Source organism: Bufo gargarizans, chromosome 6, assembly GCF_014858855.1.
Source record: "Bufo gargarizans isolate SCDJY-AF-19 chromosome 6, ASM1485885v1, whole genome shotgun sequence".
In the NCBI taxonomy this organism is placed as follows: domain Eukaryota; kingdom Metazoa; phylum Chordata; class Amphibia; order Anura; family Bufonidae; genus Bufo; species Bufo gargarizans.
In genome coordinates, this window is record NC_058085.1 from 10,280,623 (window position 1) to 10,301,234 (window position 20,612).

The window sequence follows — 20,612 nt, forward strand, 5'->3', positions numbered from 1 at the left end:
TGCCAGCGCCTGAGACACCTTAATACCTCTCCAGCAGCTCCGCACATTCTCGTAATTGTGAATCTTTTCTTCAGAAGAAACATAATTCTGAGAGCGTTGTCGGAGTGCAGGTGACGACTTTCTTACAGATAACTCACCCAAAGCATTTTCCTCTTTGGAGAATAATGCTGCCATCTTGTCAGTGTTTCGCACACACCTTGCCATGCTGTCCCTTAACTCTTTGATGACACAGGACGACAATGAGCAGCAGATAGTTCCTGCATCAGGATGAGAATATTTGGCCTGCTGATCGCGCAGACAGGTGTGCTCATGCAGTCTGAAGTGGGGCAGCGGCTGTAATTCACAGAAGGACAGGTTATCAGTATATGTAACACAGAAGGACAGGTTATCAGTATATGAGTAGCAGGGGTCTGTCTGCTGTTTAGCTGTTTGAAGAGGCCACAATGATGAGCTCTTCCTAGGCCTGCGCCCATCGCTGACGTGGCCTATGTTCAGCTCATTCCGTTCAAGTGAAGGGGACTGAGCTGCAATACCAAGCACAGCCACTATACAATTCATGGCGCTGTGCGTGGTTTATGAAGAGGCCACAGAGCTTGTCCGAGAGCGGCCCCTTCAGACAGCTGATTGTGGGGGTTTCAGGAGTTGGATTCCCACCAATCTAATTCCCGGAAAGCCCCTTTTAGTCACTTGCAGACCACCAAAAATCTTAAAATTTCTGTGGAGTCCACTTAGAACTCTGTGATTCTGAGCTCATGCAGCTACAGGACAGAATTGCTGGTTGCCAGAGATGGCTGGACTCCTCATAAAGAAGACAGAGCCGGTTTATTACCATCCCTATCTTCCTGATAGTTGTATACATGGCACTCAAGAAGCAGCAATGACACTTTCTGCTCACATTTTGCCAACTACATGATCGCTGGGGGGGCTGCAGGAGCTACTGGGTCTCAGAGGGCCCTGACCAGCGCTGTAGATTATCCCTGAGAAGCTGTATTACCCCGGTTTCCCTATGCTAATCCCTGCTACAGGGGAGATCAGAGATAAAATAACGTGTCGTTGAAATGTCCCAAAACATTTTTTCATGGCAAATGTGTACAATAAATAACTAAAAATAACATAAAGAATGTCTCCATAAGCCTAAACCACGACTTCCAGCTCCACCCCTAAAGACCCCTTACTATATATTCCATATTTAAAAATGACCGCAATGAAAAGGAAAACATATTTTAGTGTAAAAAACTGATTTTTATTAGCATTTATTTATTTGTTTACAGAACCAAATGAGAAAAAACATGATAGCGTTCAAATCCTCATGTCCATGTCCTGTGTCCGGTCATCAATGGCCATTCGTAAGCTGGTTGATTTCAATTCTGTGCTGATGTACAGTACAGTATATACTGTAGGTTGTTCCATCCTGGGAAAGCTGGGTAGTAACCACTATTACTACCCCCACAAGGCTGCTGGTCATGCTGTCTGCCTGGTGATGAAATGCTACATTCATTATTCGGCAGATTTGTGATTCAGGAGTCTGGAAAAGCTGGGTGACAGATCTTTTGGAGCTCTAGTAGTGGGAAACACCCAGCTTTTCCTAGAAGTGATAGAGGAATAGGGCTGTATCTAGAGATACTATGAAATTCGTGTTATGGATTCCGTTCCCACGGACCATGACGCAATTCTATGAGGAATTCCGTTATTCATTCTGTCATAATAGAAGTCTATGGCCTGCATAACAGATCTGTCCCGTTTCCATTATGCAGTGGAATCCTCTCCTGATCCTGAGTCCTCTCCTGCATAACGGAAACTGGACGGATCCGTTATGCAGGCCATAGACTTCTAAAGGCATTCAGTTATGCATTCCGTCATAGAATTGCGTTATGGTCCGTGGTAACGGAATCCATAACGCAATTCTGCTTTTACCACCATACGAAGTGTGAACGAATTTCATAACATGAAATTCGCTCATCTCTAGCTGTAACCTCGTTTTTGCTCATCGCTCAAGTTCACCCACTGAAGAACCCCAAATGTAGTTGTACAGTCCCTACCGTGCTTGGTGTCCTTGGCTCTTCTGCTGTTGGGGGACTACAGTCCCCAGCATGCCCCACCATCTAGCAGCCATTAGTTGCTTCTGGCAGCTGTCAATGTCATGCTAATTGGCGGCTGCCCGTTAAGCACAGCTCACCGCGCCGACAGTGAATTGCAATTGTTGTTCTCTCACTTTGATGCCACTTGTGTTCAGTGAAGAATTTTATTATTTCCTTTGTTCTTTTCCAATATAGTTGCAGAATCAACCGCATTCTGGAGTCCCCAAGGGGAAATGCTCTGCTGGTCGGAGTCGGAGGCAGCGGAAAGCAGAGTCTGACAAGACTGGCAGCCTATATCAGCTCCTTGGAGGTCTTCCAGATCACGCTCAGAAAAGGCTACGGCATTCTGGATCTCAAGGTAGAGTTATCACCTTTCTAAACCCCGACTTTATGAATGGTGTAGTAGTGAAAGTGAAAAGAAATGACTAATGTAACACAATACCGTCAATAGGGGCTTGAGATAGCGCCATTTTTCTCGGCCACTTTCCCCACACACACATTACGGAGCATCATGTGTTTCTTTTCTAAGGCTTAAACCCAGAGAATACAGGAGAGTGGCTGCTAAAAGTTTCTCCTCTCGCAGTTCCTATAGAGAAGTGGGCACGCTCGGCCTGACACTACATCAAGATGGGAACAGGACCCCTGTTTTCGGAGTCCTGTTGGTAGAGGATAACTTGAAAACTTAGCACAGCCCCTTCAACCTTTTCCTTTTTGGATGAAATAATGATTCCCTTTACTTGTGGTCTGTGTCCTAATATCGGAACTGATCCTCATTCTGATACAATAAGAGAGAACGTTATGAGAGTTATGTCCTCCATTACAGAAATCCTGAGCTAGCAATGTCAAGAGGGAAGCAGCGAGCTGCCAGATCTGTGTATCCAGGTCTATAAGAAAGCAGCTTCTCTAACCCCTATACTACAGCCGAACTTGTAGCGATATATAATCCCTTCATAAGATGGCAATAGCCCTTTAAATAAATAATTGTCTAGCTGCTGGTGAGAGCTTTAGGCCTGTAGACTTGTTACCACCAGTGCCACCATCACCCGCGCTGATTACATAGTCGTACATGACAATATACTCTTCTTGTAACCGCAGGCTGACCTGGCAAGCCAATATATTAAAACCGGAGTGAAGAATGTGGGGACAGTTTTCCTTATGACTGACGCCCAGGTGGCCGATGAAAAGTTCCTTGTGCTAGTCAATGACTTGCTGGCATCGGGTAAGTATGTGTCCCAGAGCCCATGTCATCATTTGGTACCAGTCTATCCCCCACCTTCTACTGGAAAAGCAGGCTGAACCGAAGGTGAATGTTTGAGGGAGCTGGGGTGGATAGTGGAATCATTCCATGGACCAGCACACAGGGGCAGTGGCGTAACTAGAGTGCTATGGACCGCATGGCAAACTTTAAATCGGGGGCCCCTCCCCCACGCCGTGCCCGGTTGCACCCGTGTCCGCAATTTTCCCGTCCCTGATCGCCCAGTAAAGTCTCTCACTGCCCCCCAGTAGTGTCCCACACTGCCTCCAGTAATGGCCCCAGTAGTGTCGCCCACTGCCCCCAGAAGTGCCCCCCACTGCCCCCAGTAGTGTCGCCCACTGCCCCCATTAGTGCCCCCCGGCCCACAGCCCCTAGTAGTGTCCCCCACTGCCCCAGTAAGGTCCCCAGTAGTGTCCCCCACTGCCCCCAGTAAGGTCCCCAGTAGTGTCCGCCACTGCCCCAGTAATGTCCCCAGTAGTGCCTCCCACAGCCCCTTGTAGTGTCCCCGAGTATCCACAGTCTTCATGTAACGCGGCCTGGCATTTTCACTGTACTTAATGCCGGGCCCGGTCAGAGCGCTCATCTCACCTGCATGTTAAGCACTTCTCCAGTCTCTAGGCCTCCAGCATCAGTCCCCGGCGCTGCCACACTAAAACTAGTCACAAATTAAGCAGGTGGGCAGAGCCTGACTAACGTAGGTTATACTCCAACCACCTGCATAATTTGTGAGTAGTTTTAGTGTGGCAGCGCCGAGGCCTGATGCTGGAGACCTAGAGACTGGAGAAGTGCATATCATGCAGGTGAGATGAGCACTCTGACAGGTCTTGGCATTAAGTACAGTGAAAATGCCAGGCCACGTTACATGTGAGCGCAGCGGGCCCCCTTCTCCCGCCGGGCCCGGTTGCACCCTCTGCAACTGTGATCGTTACGCCCCTGCACAGGTGCTTTGTGGTATATGGACCTCTGATGGGGACTGGGCACCTCCACGTTCAGACTACATGGGGTACCAGTTGTCAGATCCCACCAGCTTTGCAATATAAACTAAGAAGGATTTTCTTGTCTTGCTAGGTGAGATCCCAGACCTGTTTCCAGATGATGAAGTGGAAAACATAATCGGAAGTGTCAGGAATGAAGTGAAGAGCCAAGGCTTGCTGGATACCAGAGAAAACTGCTGGAAATTCTTCATCGACAGAGTCCGGAGGCAGCTGAAAGTGAGTGTGTGGCAATGGCTGAGCAGCGGGCCCTCATTTTCAGGCCTCGGGTCCCTCGGTATTACCCTATTCACTGCTCTATATTCAGCTGACTTTACCGCTCAGACACGTAATCAGCAATCCCTTGAATAACTGGACCAGTCACGTACGGTTTCGTCGGCTCTGAGCAGATGCAGCCGCCCGGGCCTCGCATTGAGAAGCGGCGTCGCTGGAAGTGCCTGACGGCTAGCTTTTCTTTGCTCTTTCTGTCTACAAGGGAGGAAGGAGGGGGTGACAGATGGCGGCTGCAACTTGCAAATGCCTGATATAAAGTAAAACGCTGAAATATGATTACCCAATCAATACGTTTTCAGAAGACGCGTCTCCAACATGATTACACAACAAAAGCCTGAAACAATCATTAGCCCATTCAGACGCCATAAACGGCCGCCGTCTTTGCAGAAGGGATCCCGGCACTTCCGATCGCAGAACCACTTCTGTATAAAGAATATCCTTGTATATTAATATATACACAGAAAAAACCCAACGAGCGCCTTAATGCGGGGAATCCCGAGTCACAGGGCGCTAAATGCTGAGCTCCCAGATGGCGAGGATGAACCGTTTAGACGGTGATTCTGGGGCAACCCCACAGATGTGGCGGCTTTTACTGATGATAATCACAGGGTATATTTATAACGTATTCATTCTTCTATATAAAGTCATCGTTTCCATAGTCGTATTCCACTGACAAAGCTGGAGCAGTGGGGAGAGGGTCGGAGTGTAACCACATAGCGGTGCAGGCTTATTAACTGTTTACGGCCTGTGGTGAAGCTTGTCAGGTCGAACTTGCTCGCTGCCTCTCATTCACTCTCTATGGACTGGTTGAGCGCTGTCACCAGCCCTCCCTTAGAGATGAATGGAAGAGCAGTGCACATGCTCGACCTGTCACTCCATTCAGATTGGGAAACAGGACCCCCGTTCTTGTGATCGGGGCGGTCAGTCCACACCCACAAATACTTATCCTCATCCTGTGAATAGGGGATACGTGTTTATTGTTAGAAAATACCTTGAATATACACAATTATGTAGAAGGGATCCGTTTTGAAAGTACATTTGTTTTTGCTGATTTCACTTGTTCCCCCCTCAGGTTGCTCTGTGTTTCTCCCCTGTTGGTAACAAGCTACGTGTTCGAAGCAGAAAATTCCCTGCAGTGGTAAACTGCACCGCAATCGATTGGTTCCATGAGTGGCCACAGGAGGCGCTAGAGTCCGTCAGCCTGCGTTTCCTCCAAGAAACTGAGAATATTGAGGTGAGGCCTCAGTTCCGCCAGCAGTGAGAAAGCACCACATGAAAGATTTCTGGTGCTTATTTTCTTTGGTTTCACCTCAGGGACCCATTAAGGAATCCATAAGTAAATTCATGGCCTATGTGCACACCAGTGTGAACGACATGTCCAAGTCCTACCTGAGCAACGAACGCCGCTACAATTACACCACCCCTAAGTCTTTTCTGGAGCAGATCAAGCTGTACCAGAACCTGCTGTCTAAGAAACGCAAGGAGCTTTCTGCCAAGATGGAGCGTCTGGAGAACGGACTGGAGAAGTTGAACAGCACGTCAGCCCAGGTATGGTCCCACCATGAAGTCAGACCCTGCCCTGATTTCTGACCAGATAATGCATGGGTGGTCAGCTAGCTACAATCATGAGAGCATGGGTTTCAGATGTAAGCCCCACCCCTTATTAATCTGGCCACACCTCCAACAAAAAAAACCCTGTTTGTGTGCAAGAGGCCTTATAGAAAGTGCATGCTGGTCAAGTTACACCTTTGGCTGGAGGGAAGGGGTTAGGTCAAGAATTTGGCATGTCCATTTTTGCCTCAGCAGAAAGGTTGGGTGCACCACAGCCTGTGGACACAAAGCACTGACGGAATGGGGGTCCAAGCTGAACTCTTGCACCAGGGCCCATGAGCCTATAGCTACGCCAAGCAGTACATAGCAAAATGTTCATAAGAATTGATTAACAGATACCAGAGGTGGGAGATGACTCTACTGGATTGCTGTGAGCAGTCTTAGGTGAAGATAGCAAGAAGCGCTATAGTATGGAGGCATCCATCGCAGCAGATGCCGCCATATTGCTGTTACATAGCAGTAGATGTCCGCAGTCAGAGATCCCGGTGCCGCATTAAAGATACCCAGTTCTCATTTAACCATTCCACCCTTTAACCACATTCAGAATGTGGAAATCTAGTTCTAGAGGCCAGCTGGAAACTAATTCATTCAATTAAATAAGTATCTGAAGTACAAGTAATATATTCTGTTCCAGAACCTGAAATCCCCCCCGAGACGCTCTGCAGCAGACATCTCCTCATAGTAATTGTTCTAACAATGCTGTGCGGCCATAAGGTGAATCCCATCTGACTTCCTACCCTTTTAATCTCCGACTCTTACATGATTCCAGAGCGCCTGAACGCTGCAGCTGGGCATGACGCACCTCGCACCTTATTTCTCCACAACCAACATTTCAATTTCCATGTGGTCTCTATAGGTTTAAAAAGAATGTAGAAGAATATTTCCACGGTAATTGCTAAAATTGCAATGTGTTCTGCTGACAACCTCATTTTACCTTATGGACTTAAGATGAAGGAAGATGATGTGGTGCCAGTCGTGTACAGATACTTACTGCTTCACTACATCTAAAAAATCTATACTGCAGCGCAAAGTATTTTAGAAGAGGAGCAGGGGTGGGGCAGTATCTGGTCCCTACCACTTCTCACAGGGCTATCACAATGCTAAAACTAATGTCATCTCAATGTCTCTGGTGACAGGTGGACGACCTAAAAGCCAAACTAGCGGCACAAGAGGTGGAGCTGAAACAGAAGAACGAGGATGCGGATAAACTCATCCAGGTGGTCGGGGTGGAGACCGAGAAGGTGGGTAAGGAGAAAGCGGTGGCTGACGAGGAGGAAAAGAAAGTGGCCGTTATAGCGGAGGAGGTCGGGAAGAAGCAGAAGGACTGCGAGACGGATCTGGCCAAAGCAGAACCAGCTTTAGTGGCTGCTCAAGAAGCCCTGAACACCCTCAATAGGGTAAATCTAGAGTTCTTATGTATGGAGGGGGCTGAGTCCGTGTCATCTGGGGTCCCTGTAAGGTTCCATTCACACGTCCGCAAGTGTGGTCCGCATCCGTTCCGCACAATTGCGGACCCATTCATTCTCTATGAGGACCGAATGGATGCGGAGAGCAGACTATGTGCTCTCCGCATCTGCATTTACGGAGCGCGCCCCCCATCTTCCGGTCCGCAGCTCCGGAAAAAAATAGAAAATGTCCTATTCTTGTCCGCGATTGCGGACAAGAATAGGCATTTCTATGGGGGTGCTGGCCGGGTGTATTGCGGAACAGCAAATTGTGGATCTGCAATCCACTACCGACGTGTGAATGGACACTTAATTAAAGAGGACCTGTCACCAAAAAATGCAATGCAATCTGACATCACCATGTTGTAGAGTAGGAGAAGCCATAGCGTTTTTTGGTGACTGGTCCTCTTTGAGCTAGACTGGTTTCTGTCCTGTTTTCACAATCATATTATTTTTACGTCTCATTAAGTCCTTCTGGGCTGATCCAGTTATTTGTCTTTACAGAACAATCTGACAGAGCTGAAGTCTTTTGGTGCCCCACCTTCAGCTGTCACCAACGTCACAGCAGCGGTCATGGTCCTCACAGCCCCTGGTGGTAGAATCCCAAAAGACAGGAGCTGGAAGGCTGCCAGAGTGGTCATGGGAAAAGTGGATAGCTTTTTAGACTCCTTAATAAACTTCAATAAGGAGAATATTCATGAAAACTGTATAAAAGCCATTCAGCCCTACATGCAAGACCCAGAGTTCAACCCAGAATTCATTTCTTCCAAATCCCTCGCTGCCGCTGGGCTCTGCTCCTGGGTTATCAACATTGTCAAGTTCTATGAGGTATACTGTGAGGTGGAGCCAAAACGCCAAGCTCTGAACAAGGCAAACGCTGAACTAGCAGCCGCAGAGGAGAAACTGTCCAGTATCAAAGCCAAAATTGCCGTAAGTCACTTTCTGTCAGATAGATATGTACTGATGTAATACCATGCTCTATGGACTAAAATATATCTAATATAATACTGCTCCCATGTACAAGAATATAACTACTATATTACTGCTCCTATGTACAAGAATATAACTACTATAATACTGCCTCCTATGTACAAGAATATAACTACTATAATGCTGCTCCTATGTACAAGAATATAACTACCATAATACTGCTCCTATGTACAAGAATATAACTACTATAATACTGCTCATATGTACAGGAATATAACTACTATAATACTGCTCCTATGTACAAGAATATTACTGCTATAATACTGCCTCCTATGTACAAGAATATAACTACTATAATACTGCTCCTATGTACAAGAACATAACTACTATAATACTGCCTCCTATGTACAAGAATATAACTGCTATAATACTGCCTCCTATGTATAAGAATATAACTACTATAATACTGCCTCCTATGTACAAGAATATAACTACTATAATACTGCCTCCTATGTACAAGAATATAACTACTATAATACTGCCTCCTATGTACAAGAATATAACTACTATAATACTGCCTCCTATGTACAAGAATATAACTACTATAATACTGCCTCCTATGTACAAGAGTATAACTACTATAATACTGCCTCCTATGTACAAGAATATAACTACTATAATACTGCTCCTATGTACAAGAATATAACTACTATAATACTGCTTCTATGTACAAGAATATAACTACTATAATACTGCTCCTATGTACAAGAATATAACTACTATAATACTACTGCTATGTACAAGAATATAACTACTATAATACTGCTCCTATGTACAAGAATATAACTACTATAATACTGCTCCTATGTACAAGAATATAACTACTATAATACTGCTCCTATGTACAAGAATATAACTACTATAATACTGCCTCCTATGTACAAGAATATAACTACTATAATACTGCCTCCTATGTACAAGAATATAACTACTATAATACTGCCTCCTATGTACAAGAATATAACTACTATAATACTGCCTCCTATGTACAAGAATATAACTACTATAATACTGCCTCCTATGTACAAGAATATAACTACTATAATACTGCTCCTATGTACAAGAATATAACTACTATAATACTGCTCCTATGTGCAAGAACATAACTACTATAATACTGCTCCTATGTACAAGTATATAACTACTATAATACTGCCTCCTATGTACAAGAATATAACTACTATAATACTGCTCCTATGTACAAGAATATAACTACTATAATACCGCCTCCTATGTACAAGAATATAACTACTATAATACTGCACCTGTGTACAAGAATATAACTACTATAATACTGCTCCTATGTACAAGAATATAACTACTATAATACTGCCTCCTATGTACAAGAATATAACTACTATAATACTGCCTCCTATGTACAAGAATATAACTACTATAATACTGCTCCTATGTACAAGAACATAACTACTATAATACTGCTCCTATGTACAAGAATATAACTACTATAATACTGCCTCCTATGTACAAGAATATAACTACTATAAGACTGCTCCCTATGTACAAGAATATAACTACTATAATACTGCTCCTATGTACAAGAATATAACTACTATAATACTGCTCCTATGTACAAGAATATAACTACTATAATACTGCTCCTATGTACAAGAATATAACTACTATAATACTGCTCCTATGTACTAGAATATAACTACTATAATACTGCTCCTATGTACAAGAACATAACTACTATAATACTGCTCCTATGTAGAGGAATATAACTGCTATATCACTATAGAATATTACAGAATATTTTCCTCTTCTTGTATGACAGCTTCTGAATGAAAATCTCGCCAAACTGACTGCAAAGTTTGAGAAGGCCACGGCAGACAAGCTGAAATGCCAACAGGAAGCTGACAGCACTGCTCTCACCATCTCTCTCGCCAACCGTCTGGTATGTAACTTGTTGTCGTGACTGTAGAGCCGTCGTTCACATGGTGAGATGTCAGTTTCCCCCGCTGCTGTGACTCCTGCTGTCGTCATTGCTGCGGGGAGAAGAAGCATTACATGGCAGCTATTGTAATCAATGGCCGTTTGTATTGTGTATGGACAGAACTCTATCAGAGCCGGGAGCCTCCCTTAATAATGGGGCACTCTGTTGTGTACATTCAGTGTGCGATCAGGTGTGGCAATCATATTAGGTTATGAGGCTGCAGACCCTCTGTCACCAATGAGCCGCCCCCGACAGGGATGGATTCATTACTGGGGAGGCGGCTGAGCTCACAGGTTGCTCAATATTTGCTAAACTTTTACCACCGCATCGAATGATGACAGACCAGAGCATTTCTTTAAGGCCTCATGCACACGACCGTTGTGTGCATCCGTGTCCGTTGTTCCGTTTTCCGTGATTTTCTGTTAAATACAGGGGAGGGAGGGGGGCCGCACTGGCCACGAATGAGTTAAATACAGGGGAGGGAGGGGGGCCGCACTGGCCACGAATGAGTTAAATACAGGGGAGGGAGGGGGGCCGCACTGGCCACGAATGAGTTAATTACAGGGGAGGGAGGGGGGCCGCACTGGCCACCAATGAGTTAAATACAGGGGAGGGAGGGAGGGGGGCCACACTGGCCACCAATGAGTTAAATACAGGGGAGGGAGGGGGGCCGCACTGGCCACCAATGAGTTAAATACAGGGAAGAGAGGGGGTCTGCCTCCTCCTGCCTGGCAGCACCTGATCTCTTACAGGGGGCTATGAAACGCACAATTAACCTCTCAGGTGCGGCACCTGAGGGGTTAATTGTGCGGATCACAGCCCCTGTAAGAGATCGGGTGCTGCCAGGCAGCAGGGGGCAGTCATGTACACAGTTCACTATGGGAACGCCTCTGTGTTAGAATATACTGTCGGATCTGAGTTTTGACGATCTAACTCAAATCCGACAGTATATTCTAACATAGAGGCGTTCCCATGGTGATGGAGACGCTTCAAGTTAAAATATACCATCGGATTGGAGAAAACTCAGATCCGATGGTATATTAATAGGGACTCCTGACTTTACATTGAAAGTCAATGGGGACGGATCCGTTTGCAATTGCACCATATTGTGTCAACGTCAAACGGATCCGTCCCCATTGACTTGCATTGTAAGTCAGGACGGATCCGTTTGGCTCCGCACGGCCAGGCGGACACCAAAACTACTTTTTCCTTCATGTCCGTGGATCCTCCAAAAATCAAGGAAGACCCACGGAAGAAAAAACGGACACGGATCACGGAACTACGGAACCCGTTTTTGCGGACCGCAAAAAAAAAACGGTTGTGTGCATGAGGCCTAAATCCCATAATATATTGTAGAGATCAGCGTCTCCAGCTATTGAACAACTACAACTCCCAGCATGCTCTTGCTGCAGCTGGCTGTATGATCTATGCTGCCCCTCACTGCCCGTCTGTATACGATTCATGCTCTCGGTGGTCACATTTATTATTTGGCTGTTGACATTACACGTTTGTTTCCATGGACGTTTGGTTTCAGAATGCTGGGACTTGTAGTTCGACGGCATCCGCAGGACAAACACCATAGACGTAACTATGTATGCCTGCTAGTTTGTGGTATCGGCACATGGAAAAAGTGCAAATTGCGATGTTTTCTGCCCTGATTCTCTGCTCAGTGAGGGCCGTCATAAAGAATGTTTGACAGGAAGAGCTGACAGAGGGACGGAGGAGAAACCTGACAGAGGCACAGATTTGTAGACTCGTGAAACTCATATGGAGGTGGAATTTGCAGCACAGATGGATTGTAGGGACCTGGAGCGATCATGTCTGTTAGCCACATACTAATTCCTTGCATCTCCCCGATTTAGGTCGGGGGACTCGCCTCGGAGAATGTCAGATGGGCTGAAGCTGTCAGGAACTTCAAGCTCCAGGAGAGCACCCTGTGTGGAGACGTCCTCCTCATCACTGCCTTTGTCTCCTACTTCGGCTACTTCACCAAGAAATACAGACAAGAACTGATGGACAAGATGTGGAGGCCGTACCTCGGGCAGCTGAAAGTGAGTTCACGTCTGTCTGTGTACTCTTGTACAGCGTCTACATCTAACATTCAGTTGTTTTGCACATTTGTTATTGGAGTTGTACTCCAGTCACATTTAGAGCTGCATTTACATTTATTTATTTTTTTTGCTGAGAAAATACTGACACCTATTGAGCCATACACATGAGATAATGTTCAGATTAACAAGCAGCTATCCCTGCCAATCTCCCCGTAACATGCAAGCTCGGCTGTGCCAAGCATGCATGTGCAGCCGCCGCCACTCTCCTCCTTGTTGGAATCCAACTTCCTGATCCTTATATCCTCTGCCATCTGCCATCAAGGGAGAGTCGGGAGACCCCCATGTGCAGTCGATGGGCGACCATCGGCAGGTTTGGCAGACATACAGTACATATAATGTGTACGGCTGGCATAAGTTCTGCTTCATACAGGCACTGCAGGGGATGTAATCTCCTGGAGCATGGATACAAACAGGAAACTATCAGCACTGTGATTGCAGCTCTGGGTGTAACTAGAGTATAAGATACAAAATATACCAGTTGAAGATAACTATCAGAACCTGCACCTTTAAGATGAGTGCAGCCCGGCGGCTCCATCCATCCTTCATATTATGACATGGAGCGGAGTTTACTTCTCTCTCCGTGGAGGATAATATTCCATAAAACTTGCAAGTTAATAGGGAACATGACTATGAGGGATCGGCCTTTGTTTGCTGCTTACTGACGCTCTTTACAGTAGTGGAGAAGTCAGCAGGGTGTCCAGATAATACCCTCCTTTGGAGGGCCATGCTGGGAGGATATTGTTTGTGCAGCAGATCAGCGGCACGGACGGCGGAGAGCGAGACGCCGGGTGTGTGTTGGCTTTATTTGTTGATTATGTATGAGAGGAATAAGACAGAACGGAGGAGGTCAAATCTTTAAGTGCCTCGCGGTCGGGGGTTGTGCTGCAGTGTATTAATCAGATATGGCCGTACAGAAGAGGAATAAAGATCAGCGGCGGAGGCAGGAAAGCCTCCATGTACGGTCTGAGGGAAATAAGGACACACTCATCACTGCCCCCCATTACATCAGCATACACTGCTGAAATACTCTGTGCTGCTGGGGACCCTGCTCCTTGCATTGTATAACTGTCTGTGACCTCCCACACAATCAGCTCACTCTTCTCCTGATGTCCTCTGTGCTGCTGGGAGGACCCTGCTCCTTCCACTATGTAACTCTCATCCTGTGACCTACACAAGATCAGCACACTCCTCTCCTAAAATCCTTTGTGCTGCTGGGAGGACCCTGCTCTTTCCACTATGTAACTCTCATCCTGTGACCTCCACAGGATCAGCACACTCCTCTCCTGAAATCCTCTGTGCTGCTGGGAGGACCCTGCTCCTTCCACTATGTAACTCTCATCCTGTGACCTCCACAGGATCAGCACACTCCTCTCCTGAAATCCTCTGTGCTGCTGGGAGGACCCTGCTCCTTCCACTATGTAACTCTCAGTCTGCGACCTCCACAATGTCAGCACACTCCTCTCCTGAAATCCTTTGTGCTGCTGGGAGGAGCCTGCTCCTTCCACTATGTAACCCTCAGTCTGCGACCTTCCTCTTGTCCCCCTCCTTAGATCAATGTCTGATAGGCGTTATGTTTCCTCATATTGCTGGTACAGACTGACGCCACCTGTCCCCTCCCCACGTGGCAGGTTCTTCCAGTCTCCCCTGCCACCCCTCATTACCTGTGGTCTGTCTCCAGGTCCCGATCCCAGTGACTGAGGCTTTGGACCCGCTGACCATGCTGACCGACGATGCAGATATCGCAGCCTGGCAAAACGAAGGTCTTCCAGCTGATCGCATGTCAACTGAGAACGCCACCATCCTCTCCAACTGTGAGAGATGGCCGCTGATGGTGGACCCGCAGCTCCAGGGCATCAAGTGGATCAAGAACAAGTACGGAGAGGAGCTGCGAGTGATCAGGATCGGACAAAGAGGGTTTGTATGAAGGGATCTTACTTCACAGCTTCCACATGTACTGACGTCATCATAGCGGTGTCCAACAATACAATGGCTGCTGTTTCTCCCCAGATACCTGGACACCCTGGAGAGAGCTCTGGGAGGAGGAGACGTGGTGCTGATCGAGAACTTAGAGGAAAGCGTGGACCCCGTCCTGGGACCATTACTCGGCAGAGAAACCATCAAAAAAGGAAGGTAAATCCCACAGGTCGGTGTGTTGTGGCCAAAGTCACCGTGTAGTCTGTGCCTAGGTGTTACATTGTGGCCACCATGAATTATTGGGGTGCAGGACAGAGGTGATTCGTAGAATACATTGGTGTCATTATAGAGGGGCCCCCCAATTACTACAAGATCCTGCCTGTCCCCATCGTAGCCATAAATCCCTGCCGTTCCCTATGATGCTTTCTTGTACTCAGGGCATCATTACGATGGCTCTGTCTGATTCAGTGTGCACACAGACCTAAGCAGACACTATACATATATGATACACATCTATGGGTATCAGTACCAGTTAACGTGCACTAGAGGGCGCCATTGTATCAACCAAGTCTATGGAGGGGGTAAGGTGAAGTGAGCTCTGACCCCTTCCTGTTGTAGAGTTAGTAACCTTCAGTTGCTCCCCAGCAGTTCTGCACCAGTAGGGTGATTGTCTGGTACCGGTCATGTAACGTTCCCATACTGAACATGAGAATCACCGGGCCGTCCTAGCTGCCAGGCAGTGTCGTACTCGCAGGACTGTTGTCAGGTTGATGACGCCGGAGAGCAGCCGCAGATCTTTGTAACACCTCTGTAGACAGACCCTCGAAACGTGATGAAAGATTCCCGAACCCCTGATTAATTGAAAGAGAAAAGCGGTGACAAGAGTCATTTAGAGGCTGATTAAGGGGGAAGGGATGTTAATATCGTCACACCCCATCACTAAACTGTCAGGAGAGGAGGGGGGCACAGGCCTGACTCCTCAGCGCTAATTATTCGGTGAGAACAAGATGCTGGAAGCAACCAGTGGATGCGAGCAGGATTGTCATTGCCAGGGACTGATGCCTTGTGAGTAGTCAGCTGTAAACGTAGGGATGGGTCATAGGACAACTGCCCCATCAGCCACTAAAGCTGCTGATATCAGTATGGAGGTGAGTAGTCCCTGCAGTACAGTCAGCCTCCCCCAAACCAGAAATGGCTGACGAAGGGGAGCAATAGCCTGCAGATCAAGGGTGAATCTGCACCACAAGTTGTACCCCCGAGCAGGAAAGATGTTAATGACAAGAATGTTCCCATTCAATGACAGCAAGCAGTGATCTTGGAAATGGCAACACAAAGTCTATTAGAAAGCGGTAGAACTTTGCATTATATAATGAAGCTTGGGAGGGGGGGTCTCGCGTCTCATTAACATTACTTTGCCATGTGACAGCGCCGAGAGGGATGTGAACACCAGGGAAGACATCTGCTGGAGCAGATAAGCGGCGCCCTCGTGGACTCGGCTGGCTGGCGGACACAACACACTGAAGAAACGCTGCTCATTTCCTTTTTTATTTTTTTATCCTAACATAAAAGCCCCGTTCTCGGGCTAAATCCATTCTGGCTCCTGATGCAATGAAACCCATTTCCCTGGCGGCAGAAGAGACAATGGCGTACTCAGCGGACGGCTGCCGCGCGGGGGCGAGAGGCACTTAGACATTAGAAATGACCACAGGCTCTCCCATCATGTGCAGCTCACAGTAATGCGAGGCCACGACAGCGACCTGCACAAGACACCGAAGCATAAAATACCTGAGAAAGCCACAAATAATTTCAGGCATTTCACATGACACTTTAAAGAAGAAGAATTTTTGCCCTTTTTTTAGTTGGTTGCATTTGCTGCATATGTTTGTTTTTGGCGTTTTTTAGTCCTTTACTGCAGAAAAACTTCACAAGTGAAACTGCTTTGTACGCAGTGGGTTTTATTTTTCAAATATATTCATCCTGAGCTGCATTCACAATTCTACTTTCATATCATGTGTTATACTACAGTCCTTACCAAAGCAGCATTCAGTATTCTTCTAGCACTGTGCTGACAGGCACACACATCCCATGATGCAGTTGTCTTTATTATCCACCCTGTGCACACGCTATACCACCTGCAGTGCACTGTACAGAAGGAAAATCATTGAATGGAACTTGTTCCTCACCATCTTCAAGATCACTGCTTGTGGTCAGTGAGAGAGAAGACATAGGATGTATGTCATATACAATGTACCAACCCCTCAGCTGTGAAGTGTTCTGGATAGATTTTGACCTTGAACTCATTTATTGGCAGCAACCAGTGCCCATAAAATGAGTGAGAAATGAAGCAAAGCATATTTTATAGCGGCAGAGGTTCTCATTATAACTCTTCCCTCCCCTTATCCCCTCTTTCAGGTACATTAAGATCGGGGACAAGGAGTGCGAGTACAGCCCCAACTTCCGCCTGATCCTGCACACAAAACTTGCCAACCCGCATTACCAGCCTGAGATGCAGGCGCAGTGCACCCTCATCAACTTCACCGTCACCCGAGACGGCCTGGAAGACCAGCTGCTGGCGGCGGTAGTGAGCATGGAGCGCCCGGACCTGGAGGAGCTGAAGGTAACGAGGACCTTGTCAGACCTCCATGTTTATTACTTCATTGCTCTGGCAGACTGGTTAAAGGAGTTCTCTGGGAATTATCTAAAATGGGCACCAGCAACCTGTCCTACAAATGCCTTCACTTGCAGAGCTGCCTAGGGGGGGTGAGGGGTTGGGGCATTACTATACATTACGCTACTCTACAGTAGATGGTAAGGATGCAATCCTGCCTATGATATGCCATCATGGCTGAGCAGCCTGACAGGAACACTCACCAATATGCTGTATATGCAAGTGCCAGAGCGTAGTGTGTAGTGAGGTCCTTCTCACATTCTAGGTCAGGTTGGTGGTGACCATTTTAACACATTCCCAGACAAACCCTTTAAGAGGGGCGTGAAAACTTCTGAACCAGTACGCTGCTTTGTTACGTGCATATCCTACAGGCAGAGCTGAGATCTACAGCTAGGGGTCCTACCCCCAGAAGTAATTACCCTGACCCTTGGCCATCTTTTCCATGCAAACTCCATAATTGGGTGGTGGGAACCATAACAAAATTCCTCTCCTGTTCTGTTCAAGTGCATACCCTATTCTCGGGGTGTACTGTCCGCAGGATCCTCCCTGCCTTGGTTGTGAGGAGCTAGTTTGGCAGTGGGCCCCCATATCCTTAAGGACATCATCTATGGTCTGCTACATCCATGCATCTCAGTAAGGAAAGTATGTGAACTTCCCCTTTAAAATATTAAGAAAAAAAAAAAAAACGAGTCCTTTCTATTGACTTCAATGGAGGATTTGATGAAGACAAAGCCTCTTCTGTGAGACAGTCTGAGCACCCGCTGATTTCCTTATCTCCAGTAATCAGGAGGGAAGATAAATTGAAATTACGTCTCCCTTTTTTTTATTGCAATACAAACACATCCAGGAGGACTAGGCTGCAATCAGCCCAGGAAGATGTTCAGATTACGGAGAGGCGCACTTCTTAACTTATCTTGATTTTTATCGCGTTTCTTTGTTCTTCTTCTGCTCAGAAGTAAAGTTTCAGGAGGCGGAGACGCTTTACTGGCATCCTGCAAAGTACTGCATGTCAGCGGAGGCGCCATCATAGCATTAACCATGAGCTTTATACTGGTCAGCTCTAGTGCATGCCGAGGGGTAAATTCTCCGGAATCCTGACGCAAGCAAAATATACCTTAAAGGGCATTGTCATCAGAAAGGGACTGATTTAAAATTATGTTGTGCCTTGTCGAAGAAATGATTGAAATGTTGTAGTTTTCATACTGACCACTAGATGGCAGCACAGTACACTCCTGAGTGGTGAGCCAAGAACATCTTGCTTTTCAGCTTGCTGTAATGAATGGCAGCCCCGATCTCGATCTGATCTCATAATCATTAGCACGCAAAGGGTTACACTGGCTGAATGGCGGCAGTTTTGCTGCTGAAGCCTAGATAGGCAGGCAATCAGTGATTGTCACAAAAAATCTTAAAGTGGGCGTTCATTTTCCAAACTAAGATTCCCCCCCCCCCCCCCCTCTTTATTCCAGTCAAATCTAACCAAGCAGCAGAATGGGTTCAAGATCACCCTGAAGACCCTGGAAGACAATCTGTTGTCTCGCCTCTCATCCGCTTCTGGAAATTTCCTCGGGGACATAGAATTGGTGGAAAATCTTGAAATCACCAAGAAGACGGCGGCCGAAATCGAAGAGAAGGTGAGTCCTTTCTTGTAAGGTTTCTTAACCTAAACCCACAAAACAAGCACACTGACCTGGCAATCGCTTACATAGCGATCCCTAACTATAGACTTATTACCGGAGCCGCTCCCTGGTGATGAGCTTCCATGGGGTGACAATATAGACGATGATGATGACTCCGGCCTGTAATGGATCTTCTAATTTTTTTTCCCTCCAGGTTCAAGAAGCCAAAGTGACAGAAGCAAAAATCAATGAAGCTCGTGAGCACTATCGTCTCGCCGCCGCTCGCGCCTCCCTACTTTACTTTATAATGAACGACCTCAACAAGATCCATCCCATGTACCAGTTCTCCCTGAAGGTCAGAGAGAACCCATCTTTTTATTATAAAGCCAGGGTCAGAACTCATTGATCAAGATCGACTGATCGGGGTGGAGTAGACCGCGGGTGCTGGTTCCGTCGGTACTGCTAAATCTAGTATTTTCTGTGATACTGAGTGAACAGTGTCTGGTTTCCCAGATACCATGGAGCGCGGTGCTGCGCTCTTACTTGTCAGTGCGCCAGAAGATTCAGGGCTGTAGTACTCATTTGAAAAATCTAAATGGAGCCCTCCTCCGTGTGCTCCGCAATATCAAACTCAGGCCTCATGCACACGAGTCTATGTGTTTTGCGGTCCATGTTGAATCTGCATTTATTTATTTTTACTTCAAGGGGTCCGTGGTCTGCATTTTGCAGCCAAGTATAACATATGTTCTATCTTTTTGTGGACTGGACGTACAGATGCGGAAAGCTCATGGTTCATTGGTGTGCTTTCGGCATCCCTATGTTCATTCTGCAAAAAGAATTTGGCTGCAAAATGTGGATCACGGGCAATTGTAAATGGTGGAAAAATGAGGCCGGCACAAAGACCGTATCCATATTTTGCAGACATGGTTGTATGCATGAGGGCTGGAGGGTCTTGTTGGTGAGAGCGATGGCACAACCTATGATGAGATTTCTCATCAACCACCAGTTGAGCGATTTCCTGGTCTAAAATGGCTGATAACAGAGGACAATAGTCCGCTTTCCGCCAGACAACAGCATTTATTTTTGTGAACACCAGTGTATGTGCGCCCCCTACAGGCTGTGACTGTACCACGGCCGTCTGTCTCGTTCTAGGCGTTCAGCGTGGTTTTCCAGCAGGCCGTCCAGAAGGCTCCCGCTGACGAGGTCCTGAAGCAGCGGGTGATGAACCTCATCGACAGCATCACGTTCTCCGTCTTCCAGTACACAACACGGGGTCTTTTCGAGTGCGACAAGCTGACGTATACCGGGCAGCTCGCCTTTCAGGTAATCACCGTCGATGCGTCAAATCCGTTAATTGTGGTATCGGATTCCAACATTTTACCAGCGTTTTTCTTCTCTCCCGGACTCCAGATCCTGCTGATGAACAAGGAGATAAATATGGTTGAGTTAGACTTTCTTCTGAGGTACCCAGCCCAGCCCGGCCTGACAAGTCCCGTGGATTTCCTCTCCAATCAGTCCTGGGGCGGTATCAAGGTGAGTTTAATACGGGGCGCCCCCTGCTGGACCGTGTGCTTCTGTCCAGCTCCCAGTTCAAGGACGTTTAAACTGGGACAACAGTCACATGAATAGTCTAATGACTACCAGTAAGAGGCAAGGCATTGGGGGCGCAGTTATGAAGCTGGCGCAACTTTATATATGTTAGAGC

At 46.8% G+C, this 20,612-nt stretch overlaps 1 protein-coding gene across 1 annotated transcript in view; it reads left to right on the forward strand.

Annotated features, from left to right (window-relative positions):
- The window catches only part of DNAH9 (dynein axonemal heavy chain 9), a 170,562-nt gene that overhangs the window by 125,932 nt on the left and 24,018 nt on the right, over positions 1-20,612 (forward strand). Inside the window, exons 43-58 of the mRNA XM_044296589.1 lie at positions 2,274-2,436; positions 3,174-3,297; positions 4,402-4,544; positions 5,671-5,832; positions 5,913-6,146; positions 7,346-7,606; positions 8,159-8,584; positions 10,440-10,559; positions 12,461-12,649; positions 14,388-14,623; positions 14,717-14,839; positions 17,036-17,240; positions 18,758-18,922; positions 19,122-19,262; positions 20,060-20,230; positions 20,318-20,440. Coding sequence (XP_044152524.1) covers positions 2,274-2,436; positions 3,174-3,297; positions 4,402-4,544; positions 5,671-5,832; positions 5,913-6,146; positions 7,346-7,606; positions 8,159-8,584; positions 10,440-10,559; positions 12,461-12,649; positions 14,388-14,623; positions 14,717-14,839; positions 17,036-17,240; positions 18,758-18,922; positions 19,122-19,262; positions 20,060-20,230; positions 20,318-20,440 — 2,986 coding nt within the window. The remainder of the gene's footprint in view (positions 1-2,273; positions 2,437-3,173; positions 3,298-4,401; positions 4,545-5,670; positions 5,833-5,912; positions 6,147-7,345; positions 7,607-8,158; positions 8,585-10,439; positions 10,560-12,460; positions 12,650-14,387; positions 14,624-14,716; positions 14,840-17,035; positions 17,241-18,757; positions 18,923-19,121; positions 19,263-20,059; positions 20,231-20,317; positions 20,441-20,612) is intronic.